The 17,646-nt window shown below is 43.6% G+C and overlaps 1 protein-coding gene across 1 annotated transcript; it reads right to left on the minus strand.

Annotated features, from left to right (window-relative positions):
• Positions 1-5,572: 5,572 nt before the first annotated feature.
• Positions 5,573-8,615, minus strand: nkx6.1 (NK6 homeobox 1). The gene is made up of 5 exons (XM_041197831.1): positions 8,483-8,615; positions 8,303-8,410; positions 7,976-8,212; positions 7,232-7,404; positions 5,573-5,815 (listed from the first exon to the last, which is right to left on the minus strand). Exons 1-5 carry the CDS (start codon positions 8,613-8,615, stop codon positions 5,573-5,575), a joined length of 894 nt encoding a protein of 297 aa, XP_041053765.1.
• Between the last annotated feature and the right edge of the window lie 9,031 nt (positions 8,616-17,646).

Genomic DNA, 17,646 nt, shown 5'->3' on the forward strand with positions numbered 1-17,646 from the left:
TGTAATTTTTTTGTGTTTTACATACCAAGATGCCTTTTTGAAGCAATAAATCACAATGAGTGATAGTATAATATAAGTATTTTAAAAATTCTACTTGTGACCCAATTAAATTTTCCCAATATCCCAATTGGCCCTCAATGTTTCCCTGGTGAATTATCACTGATGTAAAGGATCTTAAGGCACAATTCACAGAAAAGCAGAGGAGGTCCCAGTACCTATTTTATCAATTCTATTCTCAAAGGAGTTTTATCCGGAGCGTTTTCTGCTTTTAAATCTGTGCTATTTCTCATTAATTCGTTTTTACACAGCTCCTTTTCCAACTTGTTTCTTAAAATAGTTTGAATTATACACCTATTGGTAGCTGCCTGGTTAAGGTTTGGCCACTAAACTGTCTGATTCGAGTTCAGGACAGCCTCACCACGATCCAATGATTCCATGTGATGCCAGAGATGTTTTGCTCAGTCTCATTGGATACCAGAGGAAATATGGTATCCAAAAATAATAACGCTGCCAATCCCAATATTGCATTTCTGCTTTTAAGTCTAGATGTAATGAGCGAAGCAAGCAAGCAAATTTCGGGGCAGGTTGTCCACCAGTATTACTGTATATTGATCTGACGATTGTGGGAGGGTTGCCGGTCAGGGAACTTTGTCCTCTGCCCCTCCCCCATTGTTCTGTCCCGGGGAACTGTAAATCCTGCTCTGATGGTTTTTTTTTGAAATTTTAAAATAATGAACGATTTGAATGCAAGGGGAACCAAGTTAAACATTAAAACGTTACAAGTCAAAGGGGAAAGCAAGTTGTGGAGTAAAGGGAAAGTCATCAGAACAGACAAGGCTAAAGTGGGTTTAATTTGCTGCATTTCTGATGAGCAATGGAACTGAGAAATTTGACAAATTGGTGTTCTAAGGAAAATGAATGGCTATTGGGATTAAAGGACTTTTTCTTAACATTTGCAAATGACAGCAGCATCATATAATGAGTAATGTTTTGTTCTGCACTAAAGATGAATAGTAAATAAGCAGGGTATTTTTTTGGATACAATATCATTTTTTGGCTATTGTAAATTCTGCTGCTGGAGCCCAATTTTATCCGATTATCCGACCTGAATTAGCTTCGCTGAGGAGCTGATCCTCTAACTTTAGTTCTCGTGTGTCTTATGTTTCGTTGAGTGCTTCATGATCCCAGTATTTTGCAGCCTTGTTCTCTGCTGTCAATTCTAGCTGAACTGCAAATTTGAGGAAGCAGGTCGTTTTATTTCCCAGGCTTCGGGAGTCTTTGCTGTGCTGGTCAGGCCACACACGAACTCATGGGCTATTGACCCAAATTAGCATGTAATGAACATGGTGATTGGGAAACGATCTAAGCAATCCGGACCTTTCTCTTAATCAATACAAAGCTGTCGACTTGTGCAGTCACCGCCTGCAAAGCAGGTTTTAAAGTCCCTGGACCGTCAATAACAAACAGCATCCTCTGCTGGTGCCTGATCTCTCTTTGAATGCGGGTGAATGGTGCTAGTGTGGGACCCAGTGGGAAGTAAGTAGCCTGATCCTTTGTCAGATATTCATGCCTCCCTGACTCCGCGGACCCAAGCGAAGCCCCCCGAGCGCAGTCAGTCATCAACTTTTGAAAGAAATACCAGCGGCCCATTAAAAACTTGTTGCACGACCCGATTGGCAGGCGGAGATATCAAAAAGCCCCAACAATTTTGTTTCCCAAAAAAAAGTTTATTTTTTTTTAACTTTTGTATAACATCTTATAACTTCGCTAACCTGGGCAGATTGTGCATCACATCTTAACAAGTCGTAAACCAATAAACTGTGTACCATGGTACAATATTTAATTTTACTAGTACTCTGAATGAATAAACTGTCATCCCCTCCAGCTGAGTGTCATTTCTATCTATCCCTCGGCATTTTATTAAATATTCACAATAACAAGTTTGCTTTCTCCTCCTCCACGTTGGACCTTGCTACGGCGTGTCTCACATTTCTCCACTCCCTCCTACCAATCCGTTAGCCACCAGTCAGTCATGGACTATCCCACAAATCATTTATTATCAAAGTAGGCGTTAAACTGACGTCAGAGCTGGTTTGCTAGAACCCCAGCGTGACGTCATGGTCAAGGCGTTACCATGAGATGAATATTTGATGCCTTCAATCTTATGGATCTGTGTTTGGGAGTGAGGAGACTGTGAGCCTAAACGGCCAGGAGATTTGGGGTCCTGTCTGTGTTAACGAACTGGGAAAGGCGGGTCCAATAAAACTGTAGCCCTGTGCCAAGACCACCTCCTTCGGATTGGTTTCCGTTTCTGCCTTTTACCCCTCTCCCCCTGTGAAGCGCTTTGGGAACGTTTCAGGCGCTATGTAAATGCAAGTTGTTGGTGTGGTGACTGGATGCGGAGAGTAAGGGTTTTTCTATATAGACCGAGTTCTTCCGAGTGCATGAGCTCGCACCGTCATTTTAATGAGAACATAACTGATTTCATTTTTTTTTACTCTCTACTTAAAGTTATAGCAAAAACAACAACAAAACATGAGAGCGAAGAGAGATGCGTGATTTTCAGAGGTTTGGATTGGGGGAAAAAATTATGTTACAAGATGAAATGAAATTAAGTATCCATCCACTATTCTTAACATCCGATTCATGGCTGGTAACAACGCCGCAATCTTACAGCCGGCCCCAGAGACAAAGGTCCAATACACCTCCTTATTATCCTATATATTCCCTCACCCAGCTACTTCCAGGAACACACTGCCGGAAAAAAAACGCACAATATTATCAGATGATTAACATTAGTGATGTTTTTAAATCGGGGTGGGAGATTTTAGTAACGTGCAGCGGGCCAAGCCGGCTTAATTAACTTAATTGTATGAAAGAACCAGTTTACAGACTGAAAAAGGGGCAGGCGCCCAGGTAACTCAGGCTTGGAGGGTGGGGGTTGGTGGTGGAGAACGGCACAGACTCAGGGTCAAGTGTGCTCCATGCGCGCAGCGGGGTCTCTCTTCTGGTCTTAAATACAATATTTCCGTTAATGTTTCAGAAATACTTTTTGCCCCGCATCTTTACTGCCCGGTGCAGCAGTTGCTAATTCTGCGGGAGCGATTTTTACCAGTCGGTACACCACCAGGTGAACAAACACGACGACAGTCGTATTTTTACGAGGAATGTTGTAATCAGTTATTCACACTCTATTATCCCCATAACCCAGGAGCCGCATATGGTCATTTATTTAGCACGTGTTCCTGATGCTCTCGGTCTGTCGATTTAAATGGAAAAGCGTTAAAATGCTGTTTTATAATTTTAAGTGACACCTCTTCGTAAGGAATCAATGCCCTCGGCTCGGATGTCATAGAACAGCAGATTCTACCTGTTGTGTCCTCTGACCCTTTCACGTGCCTCCTGCTGTTTTTATTCTCCTTATTTTTTTTTTCATTCTATTTGGATGACCTTTTCGTGCAAGCAACAACGTTGTTATTTTTTTTTAAACAGAAAAGGAGAATTGAGACAAACGAAATAAGCGTCGGGGCGAATTAGATAACTTGAGCTCATTGTCTAGGTTTGGTGATGATGGGCAGACTCCCCTCATCCAGACATCACCCTGATCTACAAACCGATGCAAAGTCATCCATTTTGTTCGTGCTTAAAGTGAACGGATTCGACACCGGGTCTGCAAAGTTGCATTGAAGCCATCTAATTAAAGCCTCCCCCCCCCCACCCCCCAACCTTTATAAAGAGGGAACTCCGTTTCGGTAGCAAGGTTAATTCACTGTCCAATTGAGAGAACCGCCTCCAGCGCAACACTATTTTCCTCCTCTGATGTCTGACAACGTCCCGTCAGTATTTAATGAGGATGTCTGCATTTCTATAGCCAGTTATTCTCGTCCCCCGTACCCCCCCCCCCCCCCCCCCCCCGCCCTTTACTGTTTTGGAAGCTTGCAGTGGCGTGACTGGAGACGGCAATAACATTCGCGCTCTCATTAAAGTAAACGCCATTTCAGCAGCCGACCTGAATACAAAAGCTCCTGTTCGTTCTCATGGTGGTTGATCAGTTTACTGAAGCACAAAAAAAAGGGAAGATGCTTAATCAGAAAAATGCCCTCATCACGGTAATAAATAAGTCTAATTTCCCCTTCTAATTACTGTACTGTAATGTAAAAGTTACTTTGGTGCAGCTTTCCAATATAGTTCAGTGGATTCCTTCAGATCTGGCGCGGGCCTTCTCGAAAATCCTCCCCTCCTCAAGTGCCGTCAATATTTAAATCCCACAATTAAACCAAAAAGTGCCTTTATTCAACCCCCCCCCCCCCCCCCACCACCACCCCCTTCGAGCTGCTTGTATTATACAAACCCTGCACAATCGAGCTGAATAAAATGTCTACTTAACCACAAAGGATCTGCTCAAAATGTTAATGACCCTTCGCCACACTTTGTTCTGGAAGTGCACTACTTGAATTTTCAATCTTCAAAAATTACCAGACCGGTCTCCAAATATTCGGTGCTGAGGGCCGTTATGACACTAACCGTTATTTGGTGCTGAATAGAAGGCCCCGGGCTGATTGGAGGTCAGAGATATAACATTATTCGCTGTGACCATTTTAAGTATATATTTCAAACGCACCCAAACATAATTTTTCACAAGCCGGGGGGATGGGGAAATATCACAGCAATTAAACACCACCGCAAACAATTCAACAATCGTTTGGGAAATGGCAGAAAGTTACTAACACAGTGTGTGCAACGGTCTGGTATGGGCACTTGGAAAAAGGCTGCAGCACATCCGTGGTAGAACATGTAGCAAGTGTTAATGCTGCTGGGTGGTTATCGAGTCAGCGATTCAGGTAGCAAATCCCACCCCCTCCACTCCACCGCCACCCCCCCCCCCCCCCCCCCATTTATAAAGAAACTTCCCTCAAGCAACCGAAACGTAGATGCTCTCTAATTGGAATTACCATATAATTTATTAAACGCTAACGAATTAAAAAGATACCATACTTTTTTTTAAATCCACAAACACAAATTCTGGCGACACTTGGCATTCAGACTCCACAAGGTTCCAAAAACACGAAAAACGAAACGAAATCTATACATTAAAAACCAAGCCAGCGCTAATTTAAACTGATCTGTTCTTATACAAAATGTATTTTACACATAAATATTCACAGTTTTTTTTCTGTTCGGCATTTAATACACGAGTTATTTACATGTAGCGGAGTTTCTCCCCCCCCCCCCACCCCCCATCCCCGCACCCCCCCCCCCCCCCCCCCCTTTCACAACTGAGTTTCCCAGTCTCTGATCTGAATATATTTCTATATACCTATGTTGGTATGAAAATGTTCCCCAAACCCAGCAGTCTCGATGCTGGCGATCAAATGCGCTCTGTCCTTCCCTCAGCCATGAAAATTAGTGCTTAAAGCGCCGGGGGCTTCTGATCAAATCTTCCCATAACTTATATAGACTATAAAAATATATACATCTCTGACAATATACAGAGAGTGGTAGAGAGAGAGAGAGAGTTTAGTGCTAGGTTCTGTGGGATTAGGAATATAAAGTCCCCGCTCTCTCTCTCTCCCTATGAGCTTTCGTTTTCACTTGTGAGGACGTGTAAAGTATTCGGTTTGTGTTTCTTGAGTAACTGCGAAATCTTTTCGTCGTCGGAGTTGGGATCCAGCGGCTTGTTGTATTCGTCGTCGTCATCCTCGTTTTCCGAGGTGCTCTTCAACCTCTCAGTCTCCGAGTCCTGCTTCTTCTTGGCTGTTGCCATCTCCGCCGCGTGTTTCTTCCTCCATTTCGTCCGTCTGTTTTGGAACCAAACCTGAATCGAAAGGAGGACAATTAATTTCCCCTTGCTGTCGACAACTGAAGGGAGGCAAGGGTGACTTTAGTCTGTACCCACACCGAGGCGCGCACACGGGGTGAGATTTTCTCTCGCCTCGCCCTTGGAAAACTCCCGGCGGCGGAACCAGACTTTTCCCCAGGAGCCTCCGAACACGTCTGCAAATGTTCACCTGATTGACTCTCCTTCTAAGATCGAGGTTGGCAATTTTTTTGACCGCATGTTTTGAGGGCTGGGCTGACACTTGTACGAATTGAGAGCTCGGGCTGAGAGGTGAGCCCAGCTGCAGGGGAACCCTCCACCTCAGGACTGTGTTAGTTTTTCGGAGTTTTACCGCCACTAACCGCACTTTGCAGGAGCCCAAAGGTGACAGTGTTAATTCACGATGCGCTTCAGAGAGAATAAACAGCTGGATTAGCTTTAATCGTGATACCAGACATTTAAATATGGCTTATCCTTCCCAAGTATTATTTTGCATGTTTTAGAATAATGATCGTTCACTATTTAAACAGGTTCTCTACCTTAGCTGTGTGTCACATACCCGGCTCACATATACTCTTCATAGGGTGATAAATTAACTACTGCGACAGTTTAATCTTTACCTAAGAGCACATAAACGTAAGTTATTTATGTCCCAGTATTAAGGGCTTTTTTTTACCGTTTCTTTAAAAAGAAATTTGTAATGTTCCATTAATAAGCACGCTAGATTAGCACAATAAATGCATCTTAATTTTTTTTAGAACGGAGATATTTCAGTTGTGGTCTCAACTTTTCTTTAATTGTTGCTGTGGCGGCCGCCGTTTTTATCGGAAATGCCAAATTGTTTGGCAGAGTGAATGTACACACGACTGCACCGCACGTCCCCGAACTGATAAAATATCACGAGTAAATAACCCTGCAGATCAAACACTGCCACCGACAAGAGGAAGAGCAATATTTCAAACAGAAAAACAAAACTTTGCGCATTGAAAATACAGCGGACAGATACTATATTTAAACAAGGAGTGCAGAGTGCTCGTTTCCATTAAACATCAGTGTTGCCAAATTAATTTTAAAATACAATTGTATATAGAGCAAAATAGTTGCTAAATTAAGATATTTCGGTGGTAGAAAACAGCACTGATTAGGAATTAGTGGTTTATATTTAAGGAAACACCAGTCTGCATCAGCTCGCATGTGTTCTTCAATATTTTAAATTTAACCTGCACTTTTTTTTGAACTATATATTTTCCTAATTTTATTAGCTCAGATATAGGCTTTGTGATCTATTTTTCCCCACTTTTCCCCACGTGACGCGACAGCTCTTCCACATTTCTTTAATCTTTGCTGCATTTTTTTAGTACGTTGCTGGCAACATTCAGAGGGAGCCGTTCAGACCTTGCCAGGCAATCCTACCTTCACTTGACTCTCGGTCATCCCCAGCGAATATGCCAGCCTCGCCCTTTCAGGCCCAGCTAAATATTTCGTTTGTTCAAAAGTTTTTTCCAACGCGAAGATTTGTTGCCCCGAGAACGTGGGTCTGGTGTGTTTTCTCTTGCCATCTTTATCAATCAGCATGGCGCTCTGATCTGAAAGGAGATAGCATTAAGCGTGTTAAACAGCCACTGATATTTATTTCGGTAGGAAAAAGGATTACAGATGCACTATTCAAATACGGACAGGGTGACACAATTAAATAACACATCTGGAACAATTAATATTGACACAATGAGAAAAGCTGTGAAGTTTGTTTTATATAAACTGGCAATTGGCCAAAATAACAGTTCTTTAGACAAATAAAACAATCCCCATAATGATCTATTTTTACCAAGATGCCTGATGGTACATTTGAAGCACTTGGCGCGGTGAGATACTTGTTATTTGACAGCACTGTCTGCCTATGTTGTTACAGTGACGATTTTATCTAGCACTGATACACGATTAATTCGATCCAAGTGTTTTCTATTCACATAACACAGACATCAATTCTCAATCGCACTTTTAACTGGGGGGGGGGGGGGGAACATTTACAAAAGTTTGCTGCTTACAAGAAAGGGGTTTAAAATGAAGGGAAGAGAAACGAATTAACTATGTACAATCATACAACAGTGTATTTACATGGCAGGTTAGAGAAGAAACTGGGTAAGCTTTGGTACTTACGCGGTGAGCAGCCCAGCCTGGCGTCTCTCCAAGGTGGACTCTGCATGACTCCCGGCCAGAAGATGGGAGTCCTGCCTGGCAACTCGGCCAGCGGTTTGGGGTAACGGGCTACGGCCGCCGCCGCCGCCGCCGCCGCTGCCGCCGCGCTGGGGCTGAAGTACATGCCCGGGGGCGGGGGGCTGAGGCTGGCGTTAAAACGAGGGATTCCCGAAAGCAGTGCGGAGGCGACCCCGCCTCCTCCTCCTCCTCCTCCTCCTCCTCCACCACCACTACCGCCTCCACCACCACCGCCTCCGCCTCCGCCGCCGCCGCCGCCGCCTCCCCCGCCCGGTAGCATGACCGGCCGGTTCAGGATGTCGTTGATGCCGTGAGGAGTGGTGGACGAGAGTTGCTGTGCCAGGAAGCCGGGCAGGCTGGAAGTCGACTTGAACCCCGTGGAAGCGGCCGCGCCGATGATCCCGGGCGGGCTGGCGGACGACGAAATGGAAGATGCCCCCGTGCCTGAGCCGGGCCCGGATTGCAAGGAGTAAAGGTTCAAGGGGTTTTTCATCTCGGTCATACTGTGCAGGGCCGCCAAGGGTGGGCTGCTCAACACGAACGCGCTCTGCCGGCTCCCGTCCATCTGCCCGACCGCTAACATCACCAAAAGTGACCAGAATCAACCACAAGTTCTCACAAGGAAGGGGAGGGGAGGGGACGGAGGAGGGAGAAGAGAAACTGCAGCTTCACTTCTGTTCAGATCAACGAAAAAAAAGTCCAAGATCTTACCCCCCCCCCCACCCACACCCACCCACCCCCTCCCCACCACCCACCCACCCACCCACTCCCTCCCTCCCTCCCTCCCTCCCTTCAGACTTGGAGAATCTTTTAATTAAAAAAAAGAAATTCAACAAAAAAAATGATTAAAATAACAGATCTCCCGTTAAATTCCAGGTGCGGCGATGGGGTATTGGGTGGGTGGGGGTGGTTGGGGAGGATGGAGGGTGGGTGGGTGGTGGTGGGGGGGGGGGTGGAGGCTGGAGGTTTGATACTTGCTCTCAGAATTGTTTACACATTTTCGGGGTTTTTAAAACCCTAAGATAAGACTTTCTGAGCTCTCGCCTTACCGCCCCACATGAAACAAGCAGAGGTAATAAAACACTCTCATCACTTCAGGCACTCTCTATCTGCTCTGGTTGGAGAGAAAGTGCAAAAAACTTTCCCGCTGTCAATCAAAGCGCCCGGGGGGAGGCGGGGGGGGGGGGGGGGGGTGGGGGGACAAGGGGGAGGGGTGGGGGTGCATACGCCGGATGATTGGCCAGAATGGCTGTGACGTACATAACCCTCTTCTCCTCATTGGATGACGACTATGCATAAATTTGCATACTTAAAACCACTCACCAGAAAGAGGTTTTGAAACTACAATGGCATGTTGGGTTCAGTGTATGTTTGGGGGGGGGGAGGTTAAAACTGAACGAACCTTTATTTAAAACTTGAAAACATCTGTCGGCGGCTTGTTTTATTAGACTAATCTAAAATTGGGATGATGCTTCAAAGAATTAGATTCGTTAGAAATCCTCTCGCTGTGGAATCAGCGCCCAGGGTCTGTGTTAAGATGCTGAAAGGGTACCACCGCCTCCCCACCCCCCCCCCCCCCCCGCCAAGGAATGAGTAAATTAAATATATTTCTGATCAAAGAAACGTAAATATACAATAACACACACTGGCGACTGACGCCAACGGGGCTAAACGAGTCGGGGATGGGTTGTTCTGGCTTCCATCAGTCGCTGGCAAGTCTTTAGGAAACGGACCAAGTAATCTGAAGTTTATTTAACATAACTACAATGGGAGGATCACAACATCCGCTTCGAAATAACCTTTAGTTTGTTTTCCATATCATTACAACCTCCAGTGTTCTTAGTCATTAGTGCTTGGCGAATTAAAAAAAAATGTCATGCTGGGGGAAAAAATTGGTTTCAAATTAGATCTGAAATAAAGTCAGTCATAGATTAATGAAGTAATGTGATGATAATGTATGCTGGGACTGTTTATCCCTCTCAAAGACTGTTTATTCAGAATCCGTCGTTTATAGAGGATGGTCAATTCTCAATATTTCTCCAACGTTCTGTTGAGAACGACAGCGATGAAGTCACTTTTCCACTGCCTTATGGTTAAATGAGCTTCAAAAACGATGGAGAGGAGAGGCTTCCTTTCAGTATTTTCAAAAGTAGAACATTATTCGCCGTGATGAACCGTTCTAGTTGCCAGCTGAAACGATGCCGATATAAGAATTATTCGCTGGCCATAGAGTACAAATGGTGAAAATTAAGTGAATGTATATCCAGACCCTCTTCTCCCTCTAAACGCCACCACCGGTTCAGTGAAAAGAGATCATTTATCGATTGTCTGAGATCGTTTGTTTTACCAATGACAGTGCAATTGGTGAAAGAGAAATCAGTATTTCCATTTGATTGAAACAGAGTAATATACAGAGAGGCGCAGAGCGCTTCTCAGGAAAACCTCACTGAATAAAGTCATCACTCGTACAACCTTTGAAATAAAATATGTCGTGATTCTTAGAGCCTTATACAGATGCAGTAGATAAAAATGCTAGTAGCCATATTATATTATGTTTTTTATATATATAGGATATATTATGTATATATTCTTGTTACATAGGAAGTGACTTTGGGGAAATCATTTTCAATGGAGCAGCAGTAAAATTTTGTCATATGTAAAAAATACATTTTGATATTATTAAGCGAGTTATGAATGTTTTCAAAAAAAAGGAACTTTAGTGAACATCTGGTAGATTTAGTTCATGCAATACACTGGACATTCGCAATAGACATTTGCAAAACACCAAGAGATTCTGACTTGCTGCTAAAATTGGGACAAGTTAATGCGCTGGATGGCTCCTAGTTATAGAAAGTACAATTATGTAGACCGGGTTATATTAGTGTGTACTTTTCTAAGTCAGTACACGCTCTTTTACAATGAATTACATGGAGAGAACATAGTTAACGCTCAGTATAACCTATAAAAATGTATCCTATATTCTATAAATCGATGTATGTATTCCATATATGCCTCTTGGGTATTTATATATAACATGTATGCATAACATACATGACATATATAACATACATGACATATATATAACTTATATGACATATATAACATGTCTGCATAAATGTCAGATCCAAATAAAAGTTATGTTTGTTTCCAGAACATTTAAACATTGTGTGTTCAGGATGTCTCGTTTATTATCAATAATAGCTTTTGTAAATGATTTCGATGACAGAAACATAAAACCCTCTTACATGTGTTTTCTACTTTATTTTGGCGAGGTTTCGGGGTACATTTGATATCTGTCGGGGCCAAGTCTTGCGACAACGGGTTTCACCGCTCAAGCCTCGACTTACACCCGTCAGTGGTGCGTTTCCATCGGCTCTTCGGCGCCTCGGGGACTTCAAGTCCTGTGGGTGAATTGAACTGGGACTAGGTGCACTGCCACCAATAATACTATGCCGGACGGCGGTCCTGAACTTCCACACGGCACGGAGGGACCATCACTTTCATTTCCACAAAGCAGGACAATATCTTCAGTTAAGTAAAACCTTTACTCATGTTGAGATGTGTTGGAAATGTACCAGGAGCTGCGGAGCTTCAGACCGTGGAAGGGGCTTCACTCGAAATTCGTCGTTTGGGATCTTTTAACTGTGACATTCAGTTGTGTAAAATATAAATCTGCCTCGCCTGTGAATTATCAGCTAACTTTTAACGCCAAATAATTGTCTGTTAGCTTGGCGTTCGTGCAGTGCGTCAGAAAGAAATGTACAATTTATTAGAGCTGTGGATTGCTCAGGCAGTCGGAAAAAAGCTGGAGCGTGAATGCACCGTGACAAGGTTCGCTTTTAATGGCTTGCTTGAAGTGGGGGGACATTGACTGGACGTTTTGATACTGAGCTGCCTGTGGGACCCACCTCACTTTGTAGAATTGAGGGGGACCGCGGTGCAGAGCCGCTCATATCGCGACACCTAGCGGCGGACAAAGGGTAAACTCCGGAGGATGGCGTTTACTTTCTATGGGTGTCGGGGTGGGTTGGGGGTGGTGGGGGGGGTGGTCTTCGCAAATCAAGCGCACCAAATTGGCAGCATCAAAGTACGGCGTTCGTGCAAAATTTATTTTTTTCTTTTTAAAAAAAAAATAAAAACACGACTTTCTGGAGGAATAGAAAAAAGAAAATGACACCGACACATTTTCATCTGCGGAGGATACTGGGCTCCTTCGACATTTTGATCGCGGATCTGCCATGAGATTTCTGTCGCCGATATTTGGCTGAGGCAGGGGACTTGAGTTTAGTCTGAACTGTATATCCATCATTCCAAAGTTGCTATAGCGAAATATTGTGTCGAAATGATCTGAGATTTATTATTACCAGAATACCCACTCACTGTGAAAAAGTCTATGTTTGGAACAAAGTACCGGGAGAGAACTTTTGTCAAGTTTTGTCTTATTTAGGTCTTGCTGATCCTGGTTGTACTGGAGGCTAAATCTGTGTAAAGTTATTGTTTACACTATGCAGCACACGTAGCAAGATAGACATTAACATCACACTTCCTCATCCTTAGCTGAAAGTCTCATTTGGTTGTGTGTGAGGCAGTTGGAGGCGAGTTTGTGAGCTGGTTATTCAAGGAGGTGTGTTCCCATTAATGATTACTTAATTATTAACCGCAATAATCTGTTATTCACTCCCTGGAAAAGTGAGCGGCCTTTAGTTTTCCTACTGGAGTCAATAAGGTCAGAATCGTCTGACGAAGAGTCCATCGAGGACTGTGACCAGGGAGCTAATCTGGAATCCCGGCCGCTTAATCGATGTGGTGCATCAAAAATGCCAGGCGAATCTCAACGACAAGAGAAAACGCAACTGGGTAAAAGGTGCGAGGGCTAGAAAAAACAACAAGCTACCGAACTGAAAGTGTGACGAAGCCCCTGTTTAATTGCTTAGCTTCTAAAACCTTTTCACCTTTTCCTTAACAGTTGGTCTACAGCAGCGCAGAGGTATCTTCACATTTTGTGACATTTAACGTTTTGCAGTTGCTTTTCATTTATGCTGCTGTTGTATGACAACTGGTTAGAGCCTTCACAAGTAAACATATTTATTTTTAAAACAAAAACAATTGCATGAGTGGATGAGGGTGGGGGGAGGAGGGGGAGAGAAGTGGCCAATGCGCAAAAATGTATATGTTTCGTATGCCTGAAATGATCTTGTTCAAAGAACATTGTGCAGGAACCTTGGCTCCCGAGTGTCCCGAGTGCATGGAGCCACTGGGTCAAAATCTGTCCTTCCGACCTTGAGCCCGGGCCTTTGCATTTTATTGCCTATTCAGTGTGTACTCACTCTAGCACTGGGTTTCCTCCAGACTACTAGCCGTTCTTTTGTGATGCTCCTTTGCTTGGTTGTATCGGTTAGGTTGTCTGTACCTTTCGACGCTCCTCTTGTTGACAGACCAACCGCTCGTCCCCAAAGTCTGGGGCCTGTGTCCTATCCACGGGTCAAAGGTTACAATAATTCATCTTTTGGTTTTACAGCTTGACAAACATTATTTAGGTATCGGTTCCAGATAACATTCTATTCATTTCCCCAGACATAGAAGGTTCCGTTGTAAAGTTTAGAGCCGCTGTTCTATGTATTATTTTAGGCCTATAAATTGGGTTAATAAATTTAGGAATTGAAGCGGGTAATGTTGCACACAGGTTTTTTGAGTTGCTATTATTAATTTAGAGTGACCTTGTATGAATATAAAGATGCAGATAGAATTTGTAACCGTCTCGGAGTTCGCCTTGACTCTCGCCGCACACACTCTGAACGGTCCCGTTCCAATTCACCCTTCTCTTCAATTATCTAAAGGACATGGACCCTGATTTATGCCGGCTGTTCTGATTTATTTTCCCACACGGACATTAGTGTTAGGGCTTATTTTTACAATTTACAATTTAAAATACAATTAAAAAGGCAAGATAATCTGATGGGCAAGGCTGTTTATTATTTCGCAATCATACAGGGGCTGCGTGAGGGAACATTTCTCAGTGTGGCTGAATGCAAGGCTGCTAATGATTACCCACGGAAATAAATTAATAAACAATAAAAAAAACAACAAATGATAGAAGTTGGAAGAAGCTGCGATTATCAAAGCAACCAGATTGTATTTTGTACAAATAAAAAGAAATTCCCAGAGGGAATTTTAAAATGTACACAAGCTGTTTAGAGGTACAATAATATCGGCGAGTATCGGTCTATTGATGCGGTAAAATATAGTTGGGTTTTTATTGAAACAATCGTCTAGGGCCATCACTTTTTATGACTATTTAGCCGAAGGGCGGGTGTCTATATGTTGACCGAGTGTTAATTACCCCTCTGTCAGCACCAGAGAGGAGGATAACATTGACAGGCATTGTCCTAAGATGTCAGTCAGCAGATTTTTTTTTCAACACCCAGTCCTCGGGATGATTGTCATTGTTCTCAAAGACAAAAGACTTGTCCAGATAATCTAAAAACAGCGGCTATCTAATCGCCAATGTTCGGCAGACCTGTTAACAACAGAGGATTTTATTGTCATCAGTCTCATTTTTTTTTTGCCTAAGAAACATGCTAGGAACTTGTTCAACACAGAGTGTCTCAGGACGTATTAAGAGGAACCAGGGAGTACAGCACATTTCCACCCACACATTGATTGGTCTCCGCCCAAATTAAACAGTTTAAGTTGGCTTAGCATTATTTTAACCATTTTCTCCAAAATTATATCAGTGGAAAATCGTTTGCAACAGCTTAATTCAGAAACGGGGTCTCGTTAGCTGCAGCAACGGTTTATGTCAACGGGCATTGTGTAGACCGTGCGGATTAGTAACTGAATATAACTCTCTACCAACTGAATCAAATTACATTAAAATGAGCCTTTTTGGCGCGAGTTCTTCCCTAGAACAGGTACAAGATCCCGTGGTCATCATCAACATGCAGAGCTCATAAAAATCAACCCGCGTCTTACATAAAACGCGGTTTGTAAATCGATTTAGATTGATGGTGCGCGATCTGCTAAAGCATTGGAGTCATTTCCTGATGTGCCGAGTGACATCCAGCATAAAAGTGAGGCTTCAAACCGAGCCGCAGCGGCGCATGCCTGCCCGAAATCCTGCAAAAAAAATCACCTCACTCTAGTCAGCGGCCGCCTGACATCTGACATGATTCTGTAATTCAATATAAATCAGACGTGATACTCGCTGTTTCGGAAGCATTAGCAAAATGTTTAATTGCGGATTAAGTGCAGCGTTAGAAGTGCCACGCATTATGCAGTAAGTAGTTTGGGCGATACCCCGGGATAATGCATGTCTTTTGGAAGTCCTGGAAACGAATCCCCCATTATTTATTGCGCTTTGCGCCATTTCAGTGTAAGATTTCATACATTTTCACCCTTATCTCCTCCGGCCTGAATAATTCACACTTTCGGCACAATTTAGCACCGGTGTTTTTAACAAGATCTTCCTAACCTCGGCGATTTTCCCCTTTGCTTTCTTGGGCAGTCCGAGTTTTACCCATTTAATCGCATAATCCCTTAGGAATAGTCGCACTTTTAAGAAACAAACAGAACTTGTGTAAGAAAAAAATGACCGAAGTTATGTCACTGGTGGAAAAAATAAATATCCATTGCATTTCTTCCCAAACAACGACTGGATTCTGTTCTGCTCCTGTCTGCAAGAGATGGGCTACAGGTAGGGCCCGCTCAGGAGCAATCTCGAATGTGAGACTTGAAGTTTCCTGGAGGAACCTGCTGTCGAGCATAGCGTTCTACTGTGCCACACCTGAAAAATCTGCTCAGCGGGTTTACAATGGTTCCGAAATTATAAACTCATGTACAGTTCTCTAAAATGTCTATTTTTGCTATGGTGCAAGTATGTGTGTGTGTGTGTGTGAGTGAGGCGATTTTATTGCAACAAAAACAAAAATAGCTGGTAAAACTCAGCAGGTCTGACAGCATCTGTGGAAAGTTAACGTTTCGAGTCCGTATGACTCTTTTTCAGAACTGAAGACTTTACTCTCTCCTTCAGCCTTTCATTGAAAAGCACACACAAGGTGGGAACATCACACATGTGGATACAGGTTTGGGTAGGGGCACGGCTTTTCTGCTTCCACCCCGAAACCGAGGCGCCAATCTGACCACACGAGTTTAACCCCAAAAGTTTCTACGCCCCCGCTAATTTCACCTGTCTAATTTCACGTCTCGGTTCGACACCATCACTCCCCGGCTCAGTAACCCTGTTTAATACTAAGGGCGGTGATCTACTGATTTCACGTTGGCCACGTTGAATGGAATTTAGTCCTCAAGTTAAAGAAACTTATTTCAGTTCTGAAACAAGCTCGATATTTGATATCAGTGCTGCCACTGTCACCTTTAGAACCGATACTGATGTAGACACAGTCCCTGCAGTGAAACGATAGGAGCTCATGGCGCCGGCGGAAAGAGGTTCGGTTCAGTTGGTTGAACTCAGGGAGGAGTCAGTCCCCGGCCTGTTGTTGCACCACCCCCTGACCAACCAACTGGGCAAAGAGAGAGGGAGGCTTCTCGCCGTAAAATGGTTAGTTCAAACTCTAACTTTCATCTCCCTGCCAACTGCTCCAAGTACCACTCCACGGGCTTGAGCATAAAAATCGAGGCTGACCCTCCAGTGGGATACTGAGGGGGTGCTGCACCGTCCTAGGTGTCAGCTACTGGATGAGACACCGAGGCCCCAGCTGCCCTCTCAGGTGGATGTAAAAGATTCCATGGCACTATTCTCAAGGAGAGCAAGGGGTGTTACCCCCCTGTCCCGCGCAATATTTATCACTGAAAGATCAGTTATACAGGCAGTCATGATGTTTGGAAAAAAACCAGGTTATCCAGTCACTATCGGGTTGCTGTTTGTGAGTGCTTGCTGCATGCATTTCAGCAGTGACTACACTTCAAAAGCACTTCATTGACTGTAAAAGGCTTTGAGGATCTTGAAAAAGCATCATATAAATGCAAGAGAGAGGCACCCATCACCCTAAAATAGCTCAAACCCCATTATTCAGCTTCCTGGAGCAAAATCACGTTTATTCTGCACTTTAACTTGTTTTATTGCAATAATTCACTTATACCAATTGAAATTTACATATTTTCAAACAATGATAATATTGTAACTGAAATGGGAATGCTCAATAAGATACAACAAACACATCTCAAATTCCGGTTAAGGAAGTTACCTGGAGAGGCCTGGATTGAATGCAAAAGAGAAAGAAATGGAGGAAATGAGGTGAGTGAAAACAGCAATAAAGGAGGTGAGCAAAGGAATGAGAGAGAGAGAGAGCAACACAGAAAAAAATGACAGAGCTGAAGGAAGACAGTGAAAAGAAAAACAGAAATAAAGCAGGAGAGCAACAGAAACAAGAAAGAACTGGGTGATTGAGGCATTTTTGATTCACAAACTTAATACCAGCCTGAAAGTGTTTCATTGAGATCCAGATCAAAAAAAAATCAAGAACCACTGAATTTTTTCATTCATTCAATGTGGGCATTGCTGGCTAGGCTAGCATTTATTACCCACCCCTAATTGCCCTTGTTCAGAGGGCATTTATGAGCCAACCACATTGCTATGGGCCTGAAGTCACATGCAG

This window comes from Carcharodon carcharias, chromosome 1 (assembly GCF_017639515.1).
Source record: "Carcharodon carcharias isolate sCarCar2 chromosome 1, sCarCar2.pri, whole genome shotgun sequence".
Taxonomy (NCBI): Eukaryota; Metazoa; Chordata; class Chondrichthyes; order Lamniformes; family Lamnidae; genus Carcharodon; species Carcharodon carcharias.